At 36.3% G+C, this 19,254-nt stretch overlaps 1 protein-coding gene across 4 annotated transcripts in view; it reads left to right on the plus strand.

Annotated features, from left to right (window-relative positions):
- Chi (LIM domain-binding protein 2 Chi) overlaps positions 1-19,254 on the plus strand; it is a 71,609-nt gene that overhangs the window by 40,818 nt on the left and 11,537 nt on the right. For 2 of the 4 annotated variants that reach the window (XM_023174008.2, XM_023174006.2), the window contains exons 3-5: positions 16,623-16,719; positions 18,508-18,610; positions 18,988-19,160. In XM_023174008.2, the coding sequence (XP_023029776.1) occupies positions 16,623-16,719; positions 18,508-18,610; positions 18,988-19,160 (373 nt within the window). The remainder of the gene's footprint in view (positions 1-16,622; positions 16,720-18,507; positions 18,611-18,987; positions 19,161-19,254) is intronic. The other 2 variants (XM_023174009.2, XM_023174007.2) reach the window with 1 other exon arrangement.

Consider the following 19,254-nt stretch of genomic DNA (forward strand, 5'->3'; position numbering starts at 1 on the left):
ATGGACTTCTGGCAGACTCTTCCAGGATTGGCCCACTCCAAGGCGTTTATTCACCGTTCAAAGCTTGATACCAAACAGTTGTTGGACTACAGTAGGGATGAACTACGATGTATAACAGGCCTTCTTACAGGTCACTGACATTTAAATCATCATATGCAGAGACTAGGACTGTCGGAAGACAGTGTGTGTCGCCTCTGTTTGGAAAAGGATGAAACAGCAGAGCATATACGGCTTCGTTAAGAAGCTGGATTTATTTGGCCGAGTGTGAATAGGTGTGAGCCACAATAAACCCTTGCGGGTTGCGGTGGAGGGTTGAATAGACCCACCCACCTAACCTAACCTAACATAATTGACTAAAAACTTGAAAAATTATTCGAAAGGTCCAAAAATTTCATTATTTTTTTATCAATACCGTAGATTGCTGGGGAGAGTGGTGTTATAATGGCTACCTAGGACCTTCCGACTTATTTATCAGTTTTTAGTTTATTATCTAAATCAGCATCATCTTTTTTTTCCAAAAAAAAATGGTCAACATAATTTATTTTTCACTTACTTTATTTTGAAGTTTATAGTTTCTAATTTTGTTAATTTATTCTTCTTATTATGTTTGAATTATGAATAAAAAAAATAATCGTGGTAAAAAATCCAAAAAATAATTTTTAGAGGGAACATTTTTTCTTAGTTAAATTTTTTTTTAATCATCAACAATTTAATGTTTTTTTTAGATTTTTTAAAACCAACAGAATAGCAAAACATTTTTTATAACTATTGAATTTCTATATTCGATTAATTATATTTATTTGTTGAAATCAAAACATTAAAAAAATCCTTCATTTCTTTGATACCTATAAAAATTTTCACTCGAAAAATTATAATAAACAAATTAAAACGCATTTATAAACTTTTATGCCATAATTTTGTCAAGTATGCATGTACGAAGAGCTGTAGAAGGTAAAATTTTTTAGGTTAATTATTTACACTATTATTCAACTATTTATCAGAGCAGAGATCCGATAATAATTTGTTGATAAAGAAAAGCGTAACTTCGCAAAAAACGAGGATGAATTTTTGTCCAATGAAGCTTATTCTTTGACATGTTTTGAATGAGCCATATTTTTTAAATTTCCATCAACAATATTCAATGTTTTAATTAAAATTATACAAGGGTGGTTGCAAAAGTACCCGGCTTCACCTAGAGATAACGTTAGTTGTTTGAAAAATATCGCTGTATTAGAAAGTACACAATATATTAAGCATATGCTTCAAGTTTGAAGACGCTGCGTTGTTTAGTATTTGTTTGGCAGCTGTCAATGGCGGAAGTTTCCGGTGCAATACTTTTATTTGAAAAGCTGAACTTGATTCTACTCTGGTTGAGTCTGCTTCTTCGTTTATAATACTAAAATATTGGGTAGCAGAGTTTAAACAAGGTCGTACGAGCTGTCAAGACGAACATCGCTGTGGTCGACCAAATGAGGTGACTACTCCAGAAACGGTGAAGAAAGTCCACAAAGCGGCACCAGTTGAACATATTCAAGTTCAGTCTACACGAAGTTAATCCTAACAGCTGAATAAAAGACGAATGTACCGGGTCTGATAAATTTACTAGTTAATACCATTATAAAACCTTCCACATTAAAATAATGATTAGACCCCATGATTATACCACGCCGCCCATGCCGTACAAAGAATCTGCCGACGTTCGGTAACTATTCAATTTTTATGCCATTCGTTTAGTATCATATCACCCTGTACATTTGAAAGGCTCCAAAGTGGTAGACCGTTTCGAGGCGAGAGTTTGAGGAAGAGAGATAGCCGATGCGAAAAAGAAATTCTAATTACACCAATTTACACTCCGCTCATTATTTTGTGGAGTAGTGAAGAACTGTATTTCCGTTGGTCAAGTGGAGCGTTCTAACGGCTAGTTTAACGGTTCTCGAAGACAAAAACATCGGCGGCGATGAATTTTTGCACCTTTCATATACTTTTCAATTATGGATGAGCGGCTTCTAAGAAAACCAACGGAGCAATAGTCGCCAGTAACAGTTTTTGCAATTATGCGCATAATTTGAACAGACGACGTCCAGAAAAGGCGATAAATCGAAGTCGGTTATGTTTATACATGTAATGTTTCAGCAAGCTTGTCTAGGAGATGATACTTCATTCCCCATTTTTCAAAAGTATTTCCTTAGCTCACGTTAGTCTCCTGAAGACTCAGAGGGGTTGTTTTGTAGGGGAGTAGCTGAGTGGCGTTTGTAGGGGAGTAGCTGACGGTTTGAGCGATTTTTTTTTTCGATCAATTGGCACAGCATTGCCATTTTATTATATTGGGTGATGTGTTTCATTTTTCTTTATAACTTAATATTATTGAAAGAGAGATTGGTGTTTATAAACTGTACTCACCTGCCTATTATTTTTTCAAACGCGATCAAATAAACCCAGCTTCTTAACGAAGCCGATTAGTTTATATGGTGATCTTTTAGGTCAGATGGTTCCATATGATGATTTAGACGGCAATGATTTTTGAGAAGGCCTGTTAGACATCGTATTCGATGTCTAACAGGCATCGTAATTAATTATTAAAAATCGAATGTGGTAGGCCGGTGACGTCACGGACCTATCCCGCTTCTTGTTCGATTGACCAATAGGAACAATACAATTAATCAACATTGCCAAATCGTAAAATTTACCAAGCCTATAATTATCAATTCAATTATGGAAGTGTATGTGATGTAACGGTCAATTTCTTGTTTATTGTTAAGAACTCTCACCCGTTTCCAAATCAACCCGTTTCTTGTTCAGTGTAAGTACCCTTAAGCGTTTGTGATTCTATTGATATATTTTACCTGGAACGTAGGCAAACAACAAGGCCAGTTTGATCAATGGATTGCATTGGGCTCAATACTTCTGTTAAATATTTTATATTCCCGTGATATACATTTGGAAAGATAATTGCAGATTGTATTTGTCGATAATATATTGAAATATAAACGTCAATTTTATGAAGCCACGATTCAAATTACTATTTCATTGGCGCGGGTTTCAAGATAATATCCCGAAAGTTTCCGAATCGAAACTGATAACGAAGGGTAAAAAAAAAAAAAAAAAAAAAAAAAAAAAAAAAAAAAAAAAAAAAAAAAAAAAAAAAGAAGAAAGAACTCGTCCAAAGGAATTTGTGGTGTTGATTGAGGAAAGAGGTGGCCGTTGCAATAAATATTTCCCTCAACGGATACACGGGGTACCGCCGATTATTTCTCAAGGCTCCATTAAGTTGAGTCCTACGTCAAGGAGGATTCTGACCTTTCAAGACGGAACCTTCCAGAAAAGTTTGATAAGACATTCTCCGTAAAGAACTGTTAGTTTTTTTGGTTATTTTACAAAGACGAGATTCCCCAGGCCTACGAATTCGACGATTTTCAAGATCGCTACACTGTACAAAAGTTTTTGTTTTCATTTGTTGTTTTCATTTTCTGTAACAGTTAAGGAAGCCCAATTGTAATATTTTCTTTTCTTTAGGGTGAGAAACCCACAAAGATATAATTTTTTGGATAAAATTGTCCCCAGATACAGGAACCCTCAAGTTTTTTTTCCCATTTAGTTATTAAAGTGTTAAATGTTGTTAACGAAACAGGCCTGTTCGTTATTCAAGTCTATACCTTTTTCTGTTTGTGAATTTTGCAGTTACATTTAACAAGCCTTAAAATTCAAGTTAACCAATGGCCTTGGTTGCTTATTAATTGAACTTGTTATAGTGTATATTTCAATCGAATGTAATTTTCTTAACTTTTCATTAACCTTACTAATTTCAATATTAAAATTAACTGCTTGAAAGAAGTGTTAGAAGGCTTTGTCTATTTGCCCTATTACCCCCTCCTGTTGAAGAAATATCAACTGGCGCCCACAGCTTGCTCAAAAAAAAATTATAAGAATAATACCAATAAAGAATTTTTGGGATACTCAGATATCCCGACTCGAACCCACGCCTCGCCCCATTCTAGGTGAGCTCCAGGCAGTCGTAAATTTAGGAAAACTTAAATTTGTTCTGTCTTACGTCATAGTGAACCCGTTAACGTTTCGAATAATGAAAAATTCTCCACATGGAATGAAATGTACACGAAAAATCATGTTTGATAATAAGTTCTATATCTAAAATCAGTACACAAAGTCGAAAGGTCACAAAATATTCACCTAAACTATGATTTTCTGCATTATTTGATAATATACAGTTATGAAAATCAAAAATATAGCTAACTGGATTGAAGAATCATTTCAAGAATTCAACGTTACTGGTATATTAGCCATATTGTCATCCAAATCATCCAGCGCCCCCTATAGTGTATGCGACAATGTGCTCTTTCTAATGTCTATGGTTTCCACAGATAACTTCGTATTTTTGTTAAAATAGGTAATTTCAAAATGAATGTTTTGTTAAAGCTGACTCAGACAACTTACCAAGAGTCGATTTTGAAATGATCCATGAATTTTACTTGAAAAATTTGCAATGCTTTTGCTACCGAAATGAAGAATGAAAAATGGAAATGTAGGGTGGTATATTTAGTAGGTCCCTTTTTTTTATATGGCATTCACTACAGACTTTGCCTTTCATCGAAGGATGCAAAGTTTTGATTTAATTTTAATTTCAGCTTTGCCAACTGAAGAAAACCATAAATCTCTTAGAGTGTCGTTTTTTGGAACACTGAAAACCTTTTTGTCTGGTATGGATGATCTGTTTTTACAATTAGGTATAGAACATACTTTAACCAGTTTGGTGGTAGTAATGGTGAAATTAAATCCAAAAATAACCTGAAAAATATTTTTCGGAATGTAAACTAATGACACGGAATATTCAGCAAAATAGACACCTGTCGAGACCTACCTTCTACAAAAAAAACGTTCTTTAATTAGATAATTGTAACAGTTGTATTCACACCGAGTTGACAACAATAACAACAAAAATGGCGTCTGTCAAATTGGATCATCAGTCATCAGATCTGTGATTGGATATTAAAAACCAATACACTTGGCAACTCCGCTCTAGACACAATCAATTTTATTGGTCAACAGACACGCGGCCAATTTAAATTCTTGCTTTTCGAATTGTTCTTTTTTTTGCAAATATAAAGAGATCTTGGGACCGATTAGGCTTGACAGGATAATATCAAAAGCGTAAATTTCCGGTTGAAATACGTCACATATGACGCTAGGCAGGTTGATATCCCTGTCTTGGGTCTGCGACCTGCACCAGAACCGGAAGGTGTTTTTGATCCATCTGTGAACCAACAACTATCTGCTCTTGATATTTCCTTCTCCCGGAGGATCCATTCCTCTCTACTCGGGAACAGTACTTTATAAGGCAGTTCGTTGTTGACCCATGGAGGCATAATCTTAGAGGTTATAAACAGAATGCTGCGACTTACACTTCGGTACTCTGCGTTAGATTAATTTGGACAATTGGCTTTGTGTACAAATCTATATCCAGTCAATCTAGCTTCTCTCTCCAGAAAAATGTGGAGAGGAGGTAGTTCTAGAAGGATCTCCATGGCTGCAGACAGTATTTTTCAAAAATTCGGGGTTTTCTATTTTGGGAAACTAGAATACTTTCCTTTCAGACCGAGAATATTAGTGGTGGTTTTTGAAATATTCACCAGAAACTAGAATTGTCCAATTTCGTTTTTTGACTCCACCACCCCCATTTCGAATGATATGAAAAAAGCCAGAACTTTCAATATCGTTTCATATTTAATCCTTGATAGACATTCTTCGTGGAGAAGTCAATACTTCTTACTGTTTTGAGGTGCCGTCAATTTCTCAAAACGAACCAGAACCAGCAATTTCAGTTCTGATCTGATTTTCGTTTACATGGACAGGGTTCATTGGGAATAGCCAAATCGATTTACCTATAAAATATACGACGTGGTGTACACCCCGTTCGACCTGGGTTTGTTAAACTCCGTCGTCTTCATTAAAGCGAGTGATGCGAGGAATTCATCAAAGTACCCATTGTGGGGACGGAGAGGACGGCATTCTCACGTTTCTGTCCATCCTAACGTAAATGATAATTACTGCGATCGTCAAGTCCAAGGACTCCGAAGTTTCTTAAGGAGGTCACTGACTTATTCGGGCTTGTTACGCTGCCGTATAGTACAATACTCCTAGCTAGAATCAATGGAGGGTGACCGATGCGATGGTCGTCGGTGTTGCCGGCGGTTATTTTTTTGTTCGTTGGTTTACGTGGCATGATATGTAAATAAATGAAGGTTCTGTGAGAACTTGAACTCAATTTTCAGGTATTTCAGGTTATAATACCCACTAGATGAAAGCTTTCATCAATGTAATGATTTATTTATTCCGAAACAAACAGGCAGAGCCTAGTAATATGTTTCTTAGGAGCTACAAGTACAATTTTTTATTAAAAATAAAATAGAAAGTGATGTTTTACAGAAAAAAAAACTAGGAATGTCAGATTACAAAAATAAGACTAATACTGAAAATAATGTCGATACAAAATGTTGAAACTTCTGTTACCGATATTTGTCAACTACTTTTTGTAAATGATTCGATATCAAAAAATACCTGTGATGTATTGCTATGAAGAAAATCATTGCAGTTTTCTTGATATATCTTGTGTTGTACGACTATTTTGCACCATATGGCAACACGGCAATGCTTATATTTGAATTCTTTATGAATTTTTTCAAATGATCATGAACGAATAAAGGTTCATTAAAAAAAATTCACTTGATGTAAAAAAGAAGACAAGGATTACGTTGCTGGGAAACAAATCACAGTTCCCCTATTATGATAAGGTAAAGAAATTTTAGATTTTTCTCTATTTTTTTCAACAAGGATATATGACAAATATGAAATTTAGAAAAAAATCCTTTTTAGTTTATAATTCTTCATCTTAAAGCAAATATCCGAAGGAAGGAAGACAATTGAATTCAAAACCTTTTTTTTACAATTAATAATCTCTCCTAAAAAATATATCCGTTTTAATTTGATCATTTCTGAAACAGTATATCGATGGATCAATTCTGGCTTCTTCCGTTTCCAAAATAAAAAAAATAATGAAGAAGTGACACATTTATACTAAAAAGTTGTCAAATGATACAAAATATTGTTACACACAAGTTAAAACACAAAAAATACAACATTTTTCAGAGTACCACGTTTAAGGGATTTTCGAGTACTGAACTGTTATGAATGTAGGGAACTATAGGGGTACGTTCCCACACACCAGCAGAATCAGGAATTGATAAACTCTCTTGGGTTATAATAATAATAATATTCCTCTATTTCATCATTTCAATGCACAAAGGTTACATAAATGTTTGAAAACCTCAATATTTCAGTACTGTGTGGAGACTTTTGAAGAGGAATAGGTATCATCCATATAAAATTAAAATGGTACACCAATTAACTCAAGATGACCCTGATAGAAGAACAGAATTCTACGAAATCATGACGAAAACCATTGCAAGGCACCCCACCTATCTCCACAATATTTGTTTTAGTGACGAATGTACATTTTTTTGGGCAGCAATATTGGGAAGCCATATTGTAGGACCTCTGTTTATTGATCAAAATTTAAATATGCTGGAAACTACTGTTAACCCTCCCATCACTGAAATCGTCGAAGCCACTCCTAATGAATTCGATATGGATATTGTATTCCAACAAGATGGAGCACCACCACATTACTCCAGATAAGTAAGAAACTATTTGGATACTACTTTTCTCGGTTGTTGGATTGGCCGTCGAGATCCTACAGAATGGCCAGCCCGCTCGCCAGATTTGACACCTTTGAACTTTTTTTATGGGGCTATTTGAAGCAAAAGGTGTACGAAACTGAACCTGCTTCAATAATGGATATACGGCAGAGAACAATAAATAGTTGTAGAGATATTGACGTTACTGTGTTCGAAAATGTTTGGCCTGAAATATCGGATAGGCTGTTCATATGTCAAGAAGTTCAAGGCAACCATTCCGAGCATCTTCTGAACTGACCTCAAGCTTATTACCTCATATTATGTAGTTGAATGTCAATGTATTCAATGAAAATCAATTTGGTTTTAGAAAGGGACGTTCAACAACACAAGCTATAATAAAACTACTAAAAGAGCTATGTAATAGTCTAGATATGGGTAATCGAACTCTGGGTATTTTCTTAGATCTAAGTAAGGCATTTGATCTTGTAGACCACATAATTCTACTAGACAAATTGGAAAAGTATGGTTTTAGGGGAAACTCACGTAGATGGTTTGAAAGTTATCTCCAAAATCGAACACAATACGTTGATATAGATCAGTATCAATCTAAACGTTTAAAGTATACTATTGGAGTACCACAAGGCTCTATTTTGGGACCTCTACTTTATATAATTTATGTCAATGACTTTGAAGGAAATTTTGTAATGTATGCGGATGACACAACACTACTGGTTAGTGGTAAGAATGTTACATCCACAGTAGACTTGGCTCACAGGGAAATTTTAAAAGCCCAGGACTGGTTTTCTAGCAATAAATTAATCTGCAATGATAAAAAATCATCCTTCCTAAGATTTAGTTATGCCCCAAATGGTCATGATCACAGTTTACTGTTGAAATCACAGCACGGTTTAATGAAACAGGTGAATTCAATAAAATTTCTAGGACTTACTCTCACTGGAGATTGTAAATGGAATCAACATATTAATGAAATATGTAAAAAAATAACGCCTATGTGTTACTGTATCTATCAACTCAGTAAAATTATAGATAAGTCGGTGGTACTCATGTACTATCATGCCCAATTACACTCAACAATCTCATAGAGTATAGTAGCTTGGGGCCTATCACGTGAGGCACAAAGGGTATTTATTTTACAGAAGAGAGCTATCAGAAACATTCAGAGTGTAAATAGACGTACTAGCTGCAGAGATCTATTCAAAGTTTTAAGAATATTAACTCTCCCATGCATTTATATATACCAGCTGTTAATTTTTGTAAAATCGGATCAGCGACCTTTTACCTTCTTAAACAAAAATAATTACGGCACAAGAAATTCAACATTGTTAGAAATACCAAATCATAGACTGGCTAGATCAGAATCAAGTCCAATTTTCATGGGTATCAGGCTATTTAACAAATTGGCTAATGATGTTAAAAAAATGTCACTAAGAAAATGTAAACCGTTCCTGAAAAACTTTCTGATTGATAAAGCCTACTACTCCATTGAAGAGTTTATAAATGACTTATCAATATAACTGAAGAATTGAGATTGTCATCTAGGGATGTTAATATATTATAATTTTACCTAGTTATAAGTTTTAATATATAATTTTACATAACTGTTCATATCCTATATGTACATAAGTTTATTTATATCATATTACACTGACTTGTTCTATATCATTGAGTTATGATCCAGAAGAACCAATAAAATATTATTATTATTATTAATTATTAAATGTTCCGCCATTTTATAGTAGGTGAAGATATTGACATTATATTCTAGGGTTGTGAAGTATTCATCAGGAGCTTCAAATTGATGTGTCACAAGAAGACCCCCCCTTTCCATTTAATTTTTTCTCCAGATGGCGCCCAATCGCCATCTTGAAAGTTTAATCTGTCAATTTCACTTCAAAATGAAATATTCATGCATTAATTTCCTTATCCCAAATTTCTATTTTTTGAGTTGACCCGTTAAAACAATAAAAAGGGGGGACATAAAAGAGAAGCACTGTATATTAAATAATGAAGGTCCCAATACAGATCCTTGTGGTACACCTTGGTTTATTTCACGGTAACTACTCAGAACTTCATTCAGTCTAAAAACCTGACTTCTGTTTTTATGTGTTTTTGTTCCATTGTTTTCAAAATAACAAAAGTAGTTTCACTCTTAGCATAATAACTCACAAACGAAGAATATCATGAAATTTCAACAACTTTCTGAAAAAGTTGTGAATGCAAAAAGATCAGCGCCATCTATAAGTTAGACCCGAGAATTTTTAGCCCATGTAGTACAAGATAAAAATGTCTAGCGGCAATTTGGATCTCTGAAAACAACCGGTGTTTCTGGTAAAGGTTATCTGAGAAATGACCATTGATGGCTACTAACAGTTTTTGAGAAACTTTGAGAAACGTTTCTGGACTGCATTCCAAAGGTTGTCTGTAGATATTGGCTTGCTATTGACTTCCACTTGTGCAAATTTAGTGGCACATATTTGAGTACGATGACAGGTTCTTCATAAGGACCAGAAGATGTGTCTAGCTGTTTCAGAATTCGTTCAGTTAGCATATATTTGATCAACTTCCTCCGTGTCCACATGCAGGTGACGTTACTACGGGTTGAAGTAAATCGAACTTCCCACATACTCTGGGAACTAGTGCGTGTAAACCAAAATCCCTCATTTTTTCCTGCGGTGCCGCCTCCCACGCACGATGCGCGCCGTGTGCAGGAATTCCTGCTGCCGGCCGGTTTACGCGCGCCTGCTCTCTCTCACTCCTGCACGCCTCACGTGGATCCGTCGAGTTGACATTCGATTTAGTACACTATACTAGTTGTGTGCCGTCGGAGGTTCGTTGTTGCTGCTCTCCCTCGTAGCTGGGGCACGTCGTCGCCGTCGGGTTCGTCCTGCTGGTCGCCATGTGCGGATGTCGTCGCCGGTGGATGCCTCCTTGACGTAGACGTCGGAGCGGCTTTTCGCGTGTCACGGGGTGACTGGGGGAGTTGTTGTCGCCCGAGTTCTTTTTTGTCATGGATTGGTCAAGTTCAAATGTAGGGGTGTATTACTTTAGTAGTTTGAGGTCTGACAGTTTGTCACAATCAATCCTTGTCTGGTGTTTGATAAACTATGATTAGTTGAAGAACTATATAGTCTTTAGGTACTTGAAATTAACATACTATGTATTTTTCATAAACCCTTTGGTCTATTTTAATAATTTAGGGGTAATTTGCAAGGAGCTATCATAAAACTACTTTTTGTCGTAGTAGATTTATACCCTCAGATGCGAACATAAAACGTCACTTTTTTGCGCCACTCAAAAGTCTTTCTATAACAAATTCAGTTCATTGAAATTGATGTAACAGTTAATATATTGAACTCAAAAAACCGTGTCTTGGATCGGAGAAGTGTTCAACTAACTGTAGCCTCACAACAGTAACTCAACCAATTGTATTTGACTTGTATAGGGTCTTTCATATGTATTCGTTTTCCAATGGCATTCCAGGATAGCTTCCCAAATTTCTGCTACCGCAGTTGTCGGTTGATTGGTCAAACCACTAACACCGACATAAAAACTTGGCAAGTTTACTTGGGTGTCATACCAATAGGTGGTTCCACTTATGTTCGTTTGCGTGTACGCAGTTATTTTCATCAAGTACTTTTCTTGGTAATTCACATTTTGTCTTCCGCCTGTCCGGTACTGACGATGCCCAACAGGCTGAAACAGCTGTTTACCGGTGGCTCTTAGATATAAATCAATATGGAATTATTTTCCACCAGCTTGACTGCATTATTCTTTCTCTAATATATATATATATATATATATATATATATATATATATATCAATATTAACATATGCCACAAGAAGGATTTGAATCTTTATAACTTCTATTTTGAATGCGAGCGCTTTCGATAGCTGCTTGAGCTATCATCTTCAAGGCTCTACTAAAACTGAACGTGTTTGTTCTTTTATGCGGTTAGAACGCCTTAATGCAGGTACTTCAGGTACTGCAGGTAAATTTGCTTGCATTTGGGTTACGTCAGGTAATATCCTTTGTGTTGGATTTTCTCTAGGTTCACTGTTTCTAGGAATGTGTTTTGTTTTGTGTAGTACATTGAATGTTGGTCTTGTTGTGTTTTGATTTGTATTTGTTCCTCTATAAGTGAATTTTGACTGTTAAGACAATAGATAAATTAGAAAATAGAATCAAACAAAAAATACAGAACAAGGATCAAACTCCAACAGATAAAACAACATAACGATGGACTGAATTCACATACGTAGGTCACCAAACCAAAAAACTAACAAACATCTTCAAACTCCTGAACATCAACATCACATACAAGTCAAACACGAAAATAAACAGAAGATAAATAAATGAAAAAGAAGAAGAAAAAACCTAAACGGTGTGTACAGCACATAATGCTCGGACTGCAACAAATTCTATATCGGCCAAACCAAGAAAAAACTGATCCAAAGGTACGATGAATACAAAAAGGCATGCATCAACCCAATAATATATAAATCAAACCTCGCAACACACGCCCTACAAAACAAAGATAACTTTACCCGACCAGAGAACATAAAACTCATAAAACAAGTCAATAAAGAAGACCGTATGGACATCTGGGAAAACTTACACAAAAGAATACACATTCCTAGAAACAGTGAACCTAGAGAAAATCCAACACAAAGGATACCTGATGTACCCAAATACAGACAAATTTACCTGCAGTACCTGAAGTACCTGCACTGAGACGTTCTAACCGTATGAAAGAACGAACAAGAGGATGAAACGTTCATTTTGAGTAGAGCCATGAAGATGATAGCACAGCTATCCGATTTGAGATTATACCAACCCAAATATTACTAATTTAGTTGCAAAAAAGGAGTACCAACCTTCACAGTATTGAATAAATTGCCTGAAATTTCTTCCTGCGGTTTTTATTAAGGGGGTCCTTGAAATTGTGCTCGATTTTCTAGGGGTTCGTGGACTGAAAAATGTTAAGAAACGCTGAGCTACATGATACATTGTTTTTCAATCTGATCTTACATTTGCACTTGACCAAAACCGACAAGGGTGCTAATGCAATTTCGTATTTCATTTAGATAATTCAACATGGATCGTGTGTCAACAAAAACCCTTATTAAATAGCTCAGTGAAAAATATGTACATTGAATAAAGATGAAACTACAGGGTGTTACAGTAGAAACCACTCGTTCCGTATAAGCGTACGGGAATCCGTGATTTCTCGGATATGACCGATTCTGATGCCTGTGCGCGTCCGTAAAATCGACTCGCTCCTGGACTATACCAGCACGATTTGTAACGGGGCGCAGACCTTGGTGGGCGCTCCGGGCCTCCTTCCCCCCCAGCCCAGCGGCCGCGGGGGGATTGCCGGAGGTCCGATCTGTCCCATGGTGCCGCTGATTCACAACGACCCGTTCTATTGTTCGCCCTTCGGAAATCCGTATTACAGGTAAGGCGTTCTAGATCAAAGTTTGAGCACACGCATTTTAAGTTATATAAGAATCAGAAAGTTTTCCAACTTTTTCGGGGTATTTTGTCAACAATCACAGAATTTAAATTGAAAGTGTATATTTTAAGGCCTTCTACTTCTCCATCTTGATACAAAAATACAATGAACGCCGAAGTAAACGAAAATTCGTAATGGAATTGAATCAGATATCATTTACAGGATTCCTTGACAATATAATTAATGAAAGAAGTAAAACTTCACTTACATGGAACACTGTCATCCTCACTGGTAGACATCGATGTTTCGCCGTAAGGCACTTGCCTTATCAGCTCTTCAGTAGTAAATACGGATAACATTATAAGAAAAAACACTCTCAACTCGTTCATAATTACGACTTTTTGTCGCGGAGTGGGTTGAATCCCGTAAATAACATTTATTCGCTTATTTGATTAAATCCCAGCCATAGGAATCTCAACCCCTGATACGAGAAAACATTTGGTAATTGTCAGAGTAGTAGAACAAATTCGAATCTCAGAGTATATATAATGTGTTATAATTTTAATCCAGTATGAAGTGTTATATTAATGGACATTCCTTGAACTTTATCTCACAAAGAACCTTTCGTTAATGAATTTTTCTTGCAGTTTTCATTTGTTTTATGGCAATATTGTGAAGACTGATTTGTTCACTGTCAATTGAATGTATATCTATAACTTACATTCGATAACGCTACTAGTTTAAATAGTCCCACTGTTAGAGAGAATAATAGTTGTAAAACGATAAGCTCTACGTTAAATCACAGATATGGTTTAACGACTTGGCCATCCATCTCGAATCTTGGCGGCGCGTTATCCATTCCTTTACATAAACTTTGGAGGCGGCCTAGGAAATGGGACACCTGTTGAGGTTTCTTCGCCACCACTGCCCCGACCACCCCTTTCCGAATCGGGGAACGGTTCGAGACGCGTGAAATGTTACTACGGGGATTCGACGTCGATCGAAAGTCATACGTCAAGTCGTATGACTTTTTTTGAAAGCAGCGTGAATGAAACTTGTTTAAAACATAGTTGTTGAAAATACTGTATCTGTAGAGTAGGAAGGGTGAATGTTACAGCACTTAGGCCACATGTGACTCATTGTACATCCTCCTGAGGAGTTGTCCTCCTATGTCATCGTCCATCCTGTCCTTTCCAGGTAGGTGGACAGGTCACTAGGAGACATCTCCTTTATATCGGCAGGTGTAGGCCAAGACTCGCCGAACACACACTCTCTTGTTGACGATAACTCCGGACACTTGCGTAAGACATGCCTGACAGTATCATCTTCCTGTTCACACATCCTGCATAGAGGTTCGTCCACTAGCCCCGTAATATGGAAGTGTAGGTTTTCCTGGTCATCGCCCGATATTTCTTCGGCGCCAGCTTCCCAGGGTGATACTGGCAAGACTGCATCCTTTGATTCCTTCCTATCTAGGGATTCAGCATAGGTGTGGTACTTGGATAAAGAGTCTGAAATGCGATTACCATGGAAAATACTGTGTAGTGGTGTGTTTGAAACTAAGTATATCGACGCTATGTTCCGTAGTATTGCAGCACGGTGAAGAGCAACTGAACGAATTTCTGACATGTCTGAAGTCCCTCAACACAATAAACCAATTCGTAATGGAACGGGAAACTTAAGCAACGATTACTTTCTTGGATGTACTGGCCTACAGACTTTGGGTTGTGGAGTGTCCAAGAAACTAGCACACACAATCACAGATAAATAGATAGATATGAGAATAAAATCTCCAACCATCAGACCAACAAAAGATGGAGGTTATTTAAACATTAGTTGAAAGGTTGCGACGAATCTTGGAATTTGGGAGCCTCCCGAAAAACCTATATCATCTGAAAAGTGTCTTCAAAGGGAATGGGTAATGTGTGCTGACAACATGACCCAGGAAAAAGAATACCAAGTCAAGTCTAGATAGGCCAGTGAATGGAAAAGTTTTGCTGCCCTACGTTGAGAATCTTTTTGACCGGATTGGAAAAATTCTGGAAAATCACATTCTGAAATTGATATTCTGGCCAACCAAAACCGTCGGAGAGAGTGAAGGTTAGCTAAGGACCCCAGAGATTCTTCAGTATAATCGTAGGTACACCGAATCCTCTGTAGCTGTGGATGGGTTTACTACGAAATAAAGTTTGAGAACTCTAGTCTCTAAACACAAGTTCAGATCAGCAGTAGCAGAACATGTACTCCGGGGAATCTGGGTGGTCATTCTGTATAAGCTTTTCTTCCAGATCATCAACCTGAAAACGTATTATCGAGGGTCACTCGCACTGGTACTAAGCTATGAGGAGGAGCCCTATCTTGTTGAAAAACTACCATATTTTGCAATAGGGGATTTCCAGTTGTTATGCTCGGCATAACTTGATAACTCAGCAAATTAAAATATCATCCATTTAGTTTGAAAATATGAATAATTGCAGAAGTTAACGCTAATTACAGAAACTGTGGTTTCGGGTTTTACGGCCATAGCCTGTTGGAATTTTTGTGACGTTTCGCTAGCGCATGTGGCTGGCATCTTCAGAGGTCTGTTATTGCTAAGGTTATAGGTAGCTTCAACAATATTCCAGTTACATTAGTTTAACCATCACCTCCGAATTTTAAAAAGTAGTTTTAGAAAATGATGTTGAACTTACACAGACTAAAATGAGTCTCTCTCACAAGTAATGAGAAAAATCAACCACATTCATGTATTGGTTTATTTTTCTCTTTACATTAAAGAATTATTTGACTCAAACATAAAGTTTGTTCATTATTTTTACAGTCAAAAACATATTAATTCACACTAGATGCTCTAACTGTTCTCTATTAACTGCTACACATGAGTATGAGTTAGTATCCAAACTATGTCTGACAGTTTGGAGCATTTCAAGAGTTACTTTATGTCGTTGTTTTTCCTGCAAGAGGGCGCCTAAATTATTAGTTACGTAGTGAATTACACTACCATTAAATTCAACGTCATTTCGCTATTACACTGACAGTACAATACAAAAACCCTAACTGAAACTTTAGACTAATGCTCAAATATCTATTGCCTTATTTGCTTAATTTAGCACTGTACTTTCCGAACTAGACTGCCTCTCCTACGTTGCGGTAAAGCTTATATACCCCAATGGAACTCTCTCTAAGAGCCTGGAATAACTCTTGAGAAGACACGACGTTCTAGAATGTTCGAGAGGTGACACAAGTGGGTCTGAACGTGGCCTTGACTAAATCGCAGTCGATCGGAGATAACCAGCGGCGGCCGGAGTTACTTTTTTCAGGGGATAATTTACAACAGTATATTCCATAATTGTCTATATTTATATTGATCGCTAGTTCTTTCTCTCTGATACTTTTAAATAATGTTAGAAAGATTTTGACGACTGTTTCTGTTTTTTTTTTCAGATCTCTCCCTGTTCCAAGGAGGCACACCCCTTACTTCGGCCAACCGGATTTTCGAATATATGAACTCAACAAAAGGCTGCAGCAAAGAACTGAGGTAGCGTGTATAAGTTTGAATTTTTTCCATTCTTTCATTTTTCTTGCATGGAGATAAACAAGCGCTATAAAACATCCTTGAGACAACAGTTTTTCTGAAGAAAGGTGGGTTGGGTAACAGGATCACTTTTTTTTAAAAACAATACAATTGTTTTCTTGCCGACGTTTCGAATTTATACAGAAAACATTGACTTCAAATGTTTTAACTCGGCACCATTAACTTGCATACAATTGTATTAACAAGCTTCACGAGGAATATCGGGTTCCAACCATCACCATAGAAAAAGTCCAGCGGAGTTAAATCGGGAGATCTGGGTGGCCATTCTGTAGAACCTCTCCTTCTAACCCGTCGATCCATAAAGTTATCATCAAGGAACTGTCGTACTGGTATTACGTAATGGGGAGAAGGAGCCCCCTTCTTGCAGATTTTCTAAGTTCGTAGCACAAAATCACAATTTAAACCCGCCTTTAAATGCATATTATTAAACGAAAGTAGATCAAATAATAACTCAAATTCAAACAGGGCTAAGCTGTCAGTGACTATTTCATAATAACTTTGACTTCAACTTCAGCAGTAACCAGGTGATGAAATTGCATGTTCAGGTTGACCTAATTTGGAATTGAATAGAAAAGAACATTTGATTCCTCTGATATTGCTTATCGTTGTAATGTGTTACAAGGTTGAAAAGAGAATTGAAAGACCGTTTAAATAAACTTTAAACCCCTTTAAGCTATTCTTAGTTGCGATTTGTAATGTGGAATGTTCCTCCTGACGAAAATCAAGTAGTTTTCATGAAAGACCTCTAAAACAAGGCATTTTAATCTTATCATCTCAACCTTATTCTTTAAAAAAATATTTAAATACTTAAAAAAGGGGAATGAAATAATCCATTCAACATTTAAAGGGATTCGTTTCTATTTCACCATTTGGCAACATCGGTTATAGCTAATAAAGGACAATGAATCTGTTACCTGTATGAGACAAACAAAGATGACATATTTCAGAGGCGTGCTGTTCTGTTTACTTATGTTCCGAGTTCCGAGACATTCTGTGACATGTGACATTTTGTGCACCTAACCTATCTTCCTCTATATAAATAAATAACAAAACAACTGTTGTTTATGTGGCTTGTGGAGGTGGTATTGAACTATAACTGTTGCCAATATGTGAATTAAAAACAAATCCCTTTAAAAATTAAAACCCAACATTTGAAACATCAATTTGAATACTTTTCGAAGTGAACTTGTAGTGAACTTGAAAAACTCATGAATCAAACTTAACTTTATTCTGTTCAAACTTGCATTTGCTGTAATAACCCAAATTGAGGAACATTCCCCATTCAGTACCTTATCAGATTTTATTTTAATTATAATTTAACATTATAATCCATAATTTCAATGGGCTTGCTCGTAAATAAATGAATAAATAATGCACTTTTTCATTGGTCACTGCTTGTTCGTAATTTTTTTACCAAAAACAACACCGTAATCATGCGCCTCAGCCACCGTATTCACCAGATTTAGCCACAAGAGACTTTTTTCTATTCCCAAGATTGTAAAGACCCATGAAAAAACGTCATTTTGCGACGATTGAGGACAACTTTGAAGAAAAAAAAAATAGAAATGCTGATTATATGAATTCCATGACGAATAAATTATGTTCTGTTACATTCTTTTCGTTAATGTATTTTTAAGTTACACAATTTTTGTTCTCGGGATACTGAAGTTTTCGAAACGGTTGTATCCCGATCTCAACGGCGAAAAAATGTTTCAACTGTAATTTTAATTTCAGGATAGTGATAATTTATGGTGGGATTCTTTTGCAACGGAGTTTTTCGAAGACGACGCCTCCTTAACCCTAGCATTTTGTTTAGAAGATGGCCCTAAACGATACAGTGAGTATGAATTCAACACAAATCAAATAAAAATGTTCTAATTATCAAGCATTTCGAAGTAATTTCTCATTGATTATATTTCTGTTTGCTTCGATAAATTGACAATTTGAAAGCTATTCCTTCAACGCATGTGTAGTCTTTACGAAGTCAATCCGATGTATCGGGTCTGATAAATTTACTATTTAATACCATATAAAACCTCCCACATAAAAATAATGATTACACCTCGTAAATTATACCACGCCGCCCATGCCAAATAAAGAAACTGCCGACGTTCGGTAACTATTTAGTTTTTATGTTATTCGAATTGGCTTCGTATATACTATACTATACAAGAATTATTTCTTCATAGATAATTACTGTTGTTTTGCTTTCAGCGATTGGAAGGACGTTAATCCCGAGGTATTTTAGGAGTATATTCGAAGGGGGAGTGACTGAGCTGTATTATAATATGAAGCACCCTAAAGAGTCCTTCCACAACACTAGTATTACTCTGGACTGTGATCAGTGCACTATGATTACACATCATGGTAAACCGTTGTTTACCAAGGTAAGCCAAGTAACTCATTTCATTATCACATTCCTTTACGACGGCTTTATTTCGTTTCGAGTCCTGCTGCCAAATTTCCACCGTACGCCACTGA

This window comes from Leptinotarsa decemlineata, unplaced genomic scaffold, assembly GCF_025532065.1.
Source record: "Leptinotarsa decemlineata unplaced genomic scaffold, Ldec_3_MD MMD2_tig00026361_RagTag_RagTag, whole genome shotgun sequence".
In the NCBI taxonomy this organism is placed as follows: Eukaryota; Metazoa; Arthropoda; class Insecta; order Coleoptera; family Chrysomelidae; genus Leptinotarsa; species Leptinotarsa decemlineata.